The sequence below is a fragment of the Penaeus monodon genome, chromosome 3 (genome assembly GCF_015228065.2).
Source record: "Penaeus monodon isolate SGIC_2016 chromosome 3, NSTDA_Pmon_1, whole genome shotgun sequence".
NCBI lineage: Eukaryota > Metazoa > Arthropoda > Malacostraca > Decapoda > Penaeidae > Penaeus > Penaeus monodon.
Window position 1 is genome coordinate 51,637,777 of NC_051388.1, and position 7,338 is coordinate 51,645,114.

At 42.7% G+C, this 7,338-nt stretch overlaps 2 protein-coding genes across 2 annotated transcripts in view; both read right to left on the minus strand.

The window, feature by feature from the left end:
• Positions 1 to 437: 437 nt before the first annotated feature.
• LOC119587671 (early nodulin-75-like) lies at positions 438 to 767 on the minus strand. The gene has a single exon (XM_037936354.1). It carries the CDS (start codon positions 765 to 767, stop codon positions 438 to 440), a length of 330 nt encoding a protein of 109 aa, XP_037792282.1.
• Positions 768 to 5,575: 4,808 nt separating this feature from the next.
• Positions 5,576 to 7,338, minus strand: part of LOC119587682 (protein PELPK1-like) — a 6,850-nt gene continuing 5,087 nt past the window's right edge. The window contains exon 3 of the mRNA XM_037936365.1: positions 5,576 to 5,646. Coding sequence (XP_037792293.1) covers positions 5,576 to 5,646 — 71 coding nt within the window. The remainder of the gene's footprint in view (positions 5,647 to 7,338) is intronic.

Consider the following 7,338-nt stretch of genomic DNA (forward strand, 5'->3'; position numbering starts at 1 on the left):
AGGTCTGTTGCATTGAAGTCTGTTGCATGAGGTCTGTTGCACTGAAATCTGTTGCATGAGGTGTGTTTCATGACGTCTGTAGCATGACGTCTGTTGTAATGAAGCCCTTGCATGAGATATGCTGCATGATTTGTTGCATTGAAGTCTGTTGGATTGAAGCCTGTTGCATGATTTTTTTTGCGTGAGGTCTGTTTCATGACGTCTGTTGCATGAAGTCTGTTGCATGACGTCTATTGAAAAAAGTCTGTTGCATGAAACCTGTTGCATAAAATCTGTTGCATGAAATCTGTTGCATGAATCTCTTACAATGAGATTTTTTACATGAAATCTGTTGTATGAATCCCCTGTGTTGACTTCAGTGGCATTGCGTGCGGGACAAATACTAGCACCGCGCCCTTTGACGACCTTTAACGACCGTTTGTCACTTACACGACCTGTCACGCTGACGAGGTCGTGGCGGGGAGAGCAGAGGTCGTTCCTCGATGTGCTTGCGGTCCGACGCCTGTGCCTTTAAGTCGTCTTTGGTAGTGGGGCCTTTGGTGGTAGTGGGGCTGGAGGTGGGGCCTTTGGTGGTGTGGGTTTGGTGGTGGGGCCTTTGGTGGTGGTGTGGCCTTTGGTGGTGGGGCCTTTGGTGGTGGGGCCTTTGGTGGTGGGGCCTTTGGTGGTGGTGTGGTTGGTGGTGTGGCCTTTGGTGGTGTGGCCTTTGGTGGTGTGGCTTTTGTAGCCACACCACCATTGTAGCTGTTATTCTTATCCTGAAAAAACATCCTAATTAGCGATATCATTAATCATCATCATTATCAACCCTCCCCCCCTTTCCTATGATAATAGATATATCTATTTTCGCCGTGGCCTTGCTATTATCATCACGAACTTGATCTAAAGCAACCACGCGCAATACCTCGAGAGAAACAGAAACGTTTCGGTGACACACACAAAACAAACAAACAAAGGAACAAAGAAACAAACAAAAAACAAACTAGTTTAGTTATCATTATTTTTTTTTATCATTATTTTTTTTGTCAGTGCGAGTGCGTGGCTGCTTTTTGTCGTTAAAAAAAAAAATATATATATATTCTGTATTATTTTTTAATGTATTATTGTTATTATCCTCTTTATCAAGCACTTTTTTCACGAAGAGGAAGGTATTCGCTCCATAATATTGACTTCCGCTGCTTGCTGATAAATAATAAGAAGAAGATAAATAAGAAGAAGATAAATAAGAAGAAGAAGAGAAATAAGAAGAAGAAGAAGAAGAAGAAAATGAACGAAGAAATCGTATATTTACAGGCGATGTCATAGCCAACGTACTTTCCAAGGATTTTTTTAGGCTGAAACATGTTGCGTACTTGTTGTGGGAAGAGCGATGTACGTATTTACGTTTTGCGTCAAGTTAAAGGCAATGGGGAGAGAGGGAAGGAAGGAGAGAGAGAGAGAGAGAGAGAGAGGGGTGAGGGAGAGAGAGAGAGAGAGAGAGAGAGAGAGAGAGGAGAGAGAGAGAAGAGAGAGAGAGAGAGAGAGAGAGAGAGAAGGAGAGAGAGAGACGAGGAGAGAGAGGAGAGAGAGAGAGAGAAGGGAGAGAAGGATGAGGGAGAGAGAGAGAGACGAAGAGAGAGAGAGAGGAGAGAAAGAAGAGAGAGAGAGAGAAGAGAGAGAGAGACAGAGAGAGAGAGAGAAGAGAGAGAGAAGAGAAGAGTAGAGAGAGAGAGAGAGAGGGAGGAGGGAGGAGAGGAGACAGAGAGAGAGAGAGAGAGAGAGAGAGAGAGAGAGAGAGAGAGGAGAGAGAGAGAGGAGAGAGGGGAGAGAGAGAGATAGAAGGAGAGAGAGAGAGAGTTAGAAGAGAGAGGAAGAGAGAGATAGAAGAGAGAGAGAGAGAAGAGAGAGAGAGATAGAAGAGAGAGAGAGAGAGAGAGGAGAGAGAGAGAGAGAGAGAGAGAAAGAGGAGAGAAGAGAGAACTTGACAGACGGGTAGAGGAACGAGGCAGAAGAAAAGAAGACAGACAGGGACAAAAAGAAAGAGAGAAGAAGAAGAGAGAGGACAGAAAACAAGTGTAGGCGAGCAACGCCATACGACGTTAGAATGTCTAGCAAAGCAATTGCGGACTGATCGAGTAGCTGTAGCTCAGTTAAAGAGGGAATAGATAGAAGGAGTAGTAGAGAAGAGAGGAGCACTAGATACAAAAGGAAGAGATCGAGAAGGAGATAAGGGGGTAGTAAGAAGAGGTAGGCAGCATTCAAGAATGAGAGAGACGGATTAAGAGAGGAGATAGAAGAAGGGAGCAGAAAGAAGGGAAGAGTACTAAAAGGGGACGCAGACTCAAAAGGGATGAGATCAGAAGAGGACAATCATTAGAGAAGGGGTATCAGCATCCAAGAGGAGAAGAAACAGAAAGGGTACCAGACACGAGAAGGAGAGCGAGATGAAAGAGGTAGATAAAAGGAAGGTGAGTACAGAGAGAGAACAGCATAGAAGAGAGGACAGAGCAGAAGGGAGTCTAGTAGAGAAAGGGAAGTAGAACGAGAGAGAGATCGAGCATAAGAAGGGAGGATGTAGAAAGAGAGAATGACAGTAAGAGAGGTACAGATATCTAAGAGGAGATAAGAGTAAGGGAGAGAAGATAAAAGGGATCAGAGTAGAGAGGTCGTCAGACAAAGGGAGCCAGATTAAAAGGAATCAGAGAAAGAGGGAAGCATTAAAAGGGAGATAGCACATAAAGGGACAGTATTAAGAGAGGGACGAGGGAGTGATAAGGAGGGACGTCCGAGAGAGAGAAGAGAGAGTCAAATGAAAGGAGTCAGAGTAAAAGAGAACGAGTAGAGAGAGGGAGATAGATGTCAAAAGAGAGATCAGAAGAGAGGGTCCCATAGAAAAGGAATCAGATGCTCAAGAGAGGACAGATCAAGAGAGGGGAGGGAGCGGAGAGGGAGTGAGAATGGAGAGGAGAGAGAGAGGAGAGAGGGAGAGAGAGGAGAGAGAGAGAGAGAGAAGAGAGAGAGAGGAGAGAGAGAGAGAAAGAGAGAGAGAAAGAGAGATACTTAGACAGACAGGTAGACAGACCGAGGCAGAAGAGACAAACAGACAGACAGACAGACAAACAAGAACAGACAGACAGACAGAAAGAGAAACGCACCAGACACAAACCTCCCACACAGTGTTTGGCCGACGCACAACGCCATTAAACCCTCGACGCTTAGCACATGTCCTTAGCAAAGCAATTCAGCCGGACTCTATCTCGTGTGCTCTGAGTAGCATCAAGAGGGGTCATTAGACCAGAAGGATGTGCTCAGTCATCTCAAAAGGGTATAATCATCTCAAAAGGGACGAGATGAAAAAGGGTGTGTGTGGATGGCGGCGAGGAGACGTAGTATAGACTTGCTGCGGAGAGGAGAGAGATAGGAAAGGAGGGAGAGGAAGAGGAAGCAGAGGACGGGAAGAGATAAAAGAGAGAGAGAGAAGGAGTGAGAGAGAGGGTTTTTAGTTCATGACTGAGGAGAGAGAGAGAGAGAGAGAGAGAGAGAGAGAGAGAGAGAGAGAGAGAGAGAGAGAGAGAGAGAGAGAGAGAGAGAGAGAGAGAGAGAGAGAGAGAGAGAGAGAGAGAGAGAACAATAAAGAACACGAGAGAAAGAGAACGAAAGAAAGAAAGAGAGAATAAAAGAGGAAGAGAGAACAGAAACAATAACAAAAGTCATAACACACTAAAAATCCCCCCCCCAAATTCCCCACGGAACACGATAATATCCAAAAAGTAAAAAAATACATATTTCCTTTTTTTTGTGCCACGCCGCGATGGGTGACTTGCGTACCAAACCCGCCCGTGCATGCTGCGTCCACAGCGATAAGTTTTGCGCAATTTTGTTATCACTCATTTCCCGGGAGCTGTTATCTTGATAACTAGGGGGAAGTGTACCGAGACTACTTCAGTTTCACCTAGCTGTTTTCTGATAACAGATTTAGAGAGGAAAAAGGCTAATCATTACGCATAAAGGCATGTTTTAAGCTGAGTTCTGAAATCGCAGAGTACGTGTAATCGCCAGCTCTGTCTATCCTTTCTATCCGTCCATGTGTTTAGATATTGGTGAAACGTGGACGGAGTCGAACACACACACACACACACACACACACACACACACACACACACACATACACACACACACACACACACACACACACACACACACACACACACACCTAATTTGACTCTCCACTATGGGTACATCATGACTCTGGCTGTATTCATCACATCATCAGGAAAAGTAGCCAAAATTATTCAAGTCAAGGTCTCTGCTTCTGAATTTCGGAAATTATCATAATTGGAACAGCTGTTGACGTGAAATATTATTGTCTTTGTTGTGAAATGTGAAGTATAATCTATCGTCCATATTTACTGTGTTGGGTCGTACAAAACCTCACCTCCTGATATTTCAAATGACTAACGTTTCCTTGTGCAATAAAATAACACTTAACATCCACTGTTGCACATAAAAACTGGTAGAATGTATAGTAAAAAAAAAAAAAAAACATACATAAAAGAATTAATACCCTAGATATATTTCCCCATATTCCTTCCAAATTGTGAAACTTCTACACCGGCTGACGAAAGTTCGAGTGGTATAAAAACACGTGCGGTAATGTACAGTAAAGCTTACTGGCCTCACAACGTCCCTATAGGTAAAGCGTGTCTCACAACTGACAGATTCCCTGGGTATCTATGATGTTGTTTCCGCTATCGAGGTGTTTTGGATCTCGAATATAAGTCCATTCAGAAAAAAATAAGTCTCGTTTACCCCTTGCACAAATATGAAAAATCGACGAAGCGGAATGGCGAGGCAAGGTAGTTAGCATCGTCATCAGGTGTCAACAGAGAGAAGCGTTCAGGTCCTCATTGACCACAAGTAAAGGTAAGGATAGTTTCTTTTCTGACTTTGGGGTAAAATGAAGTGCAAATAAACCTGTCTTGGATGTCACTCTTTGGACACTTTGAGATTTACTGTACGTCGCCGTGATGGTGCAATGCAGTATATCAAACCAAGACGTTTGCAACACAATTCTTGCAAATATAAGAGAGACGATTGTTAAACTATTTCGGCGATTGTATTTTCGTGAACGTTATGGCGCTGTTTCACAAGACAGACTGTGACAGATGTCTATTTGTTTCATCATTATCTCATAACAAAAAAGAAATATCTCTCCTTTGACGAAATAATAGGCAGTTAATCGCCAATAAGTTATTAGGAAGGAATCTCAAAAGACATAGCATAAGTAACACATCAACTTTATAGTTGGCATTAGGGCCACCAATATGTTCTATGTCTAAGGATCACACAAGACACACACACACACACACACACACACACACACACACACACACACACACACACACACACACACACACACACACACACACACACACACACACACACACACACACACACACACACACACACACACACACACACAAGAAGAAGAAGAAAAAAAAAACACCGGTGAACGTAAGTAAATCTCAGCCATGAACCAAGTAACCCTCAGAACAGTGCCAAGGAAAGTGGCACTGAAGGAAAGGCAATTGTCGGTTCTCTAGCACGTGAGGCACTCTTTAGGGGCGGATGCTGTTGCCAAGATCACACGAATGCCATACTTCAATGACACTAAAATCCAGAAGAAGCAATTGTAAGAAAAAAGGAAGGCTTAAATTCTTATGATGTTCATCCTCGTGTTGGACAGAAATAGTGTACTTGATACAGCCGGTGTATACACAATATAATACAGGATTTAGTATTATGCGCTATATACTGGGTATTGTATTATATTTTGTGTTATATATGGAATTCAAGGTTTATTGTGGAAGATATACATGTTAAAGTGAGGGTCGACAGTGACGAGAGGGAAAAATACTTGTGTTAAATGAAGATCAGCAACAATAATAAGGAAAAATAGTTATGCTCAATGATGCTTTGCAACATAAAGAAAAATAATAATGTTAAGTGAAGGTTTGCAACAATGAGAAGGAAAATAGGCAAATTACTCATGCTAAATGAAGATTTCCAGAGGAGACGAATGATATCTCATTCAGACCCAAAAGCCAATGGATGTTTTACTGAGGGCCTTGTTTACACGCCGATACAACAGATATGAGCCTGGTTTTGGGGGTAAATATTGTGGGTGTTCGGATGGCCACGATTAGTGAGTGGTTTGATAGTGCGGGTAAATAGAAGAATTTTCAGTTGCATATATGCATATGTACATACATACATACATACATACATACACAGACAGAGAACACAGACACAGGCAGGCAGACGCACACAAACAGACAGACAAACACACACACACAAGCAGAAGCACACACACACACACACACACAAGCAGAAGCACACACACACACACACACACTTACAACATTATAACAAACTTCTCCATTTTATTGGTATTTATCATACAGCAGAAAGCAACACACCATAATTTGTAAACCCGAAACTAGGATTCCGTCGCTTGACCTTCACCGCGAAGGGTGTAAAGGACCATTTTAAAGGTCACAAAAAAGAAAGACAGAAAAAATTATACGTTTTATATGCGATACTTAAATCAATACACATGTGGCACAGTGATACACTACTAAGACTGTGTCACTGGAGAGAGAACCACGTATCTTTCATAGCTATTTCTTTCCTCTGCCCTGACACCGTTTCATGCGTGGTGATCTCAGGGCTCCTCTAAACACGAGATTTACAAGGCTGTCTCACAAACATCTGAGTCCTTGTCACATGCTGCACAGCTGGTACAGTGGCGTGGTTTTCTTAGCGTGGCATGATGAATACAAAGTGAGTGAGTGAGTTCTTGGATTGGGTTTATGTTAAGCACATCATTTGTGCAGGAATTCACACCGTTGGTTAATCAGAAGTGATTTTATTTTACTTTATTTATTTTTAGTTATTGATTCTTTTTTAATCTATTTATTTGCCAATTTGTTTATTTTAACTGTGAAGGTGGTGTTGAGGCTAAAACGCTTGGCCTGAGGTAGAGATAAGGAAAGTGTGTGTGTGTGTGTGTGTGTGTGTGTGTGTGTGTGTGTGTGTGTGTGTGTGTGTGTGTGTGTGTGTGTGTGTGTGTGTATGTTTCGGTATGTGTATGTTTAGACAATTGTTCAAATAAATCATTATTCGAAAGGATGACTAACACACCACATAGATACCTTCACAGACAGAGAGGGGCACACACCAACGCAGGGAGAGAGAGAGAGAGAGAGAGAGAGAGAGAGAGAGAGAGAGAGAGAGAGAGAGAGAGAGAGAGAGAGAGAGAGAGAGAGAGAGAGAGAGAGAGAGAGAGAGACAGGCAAAACG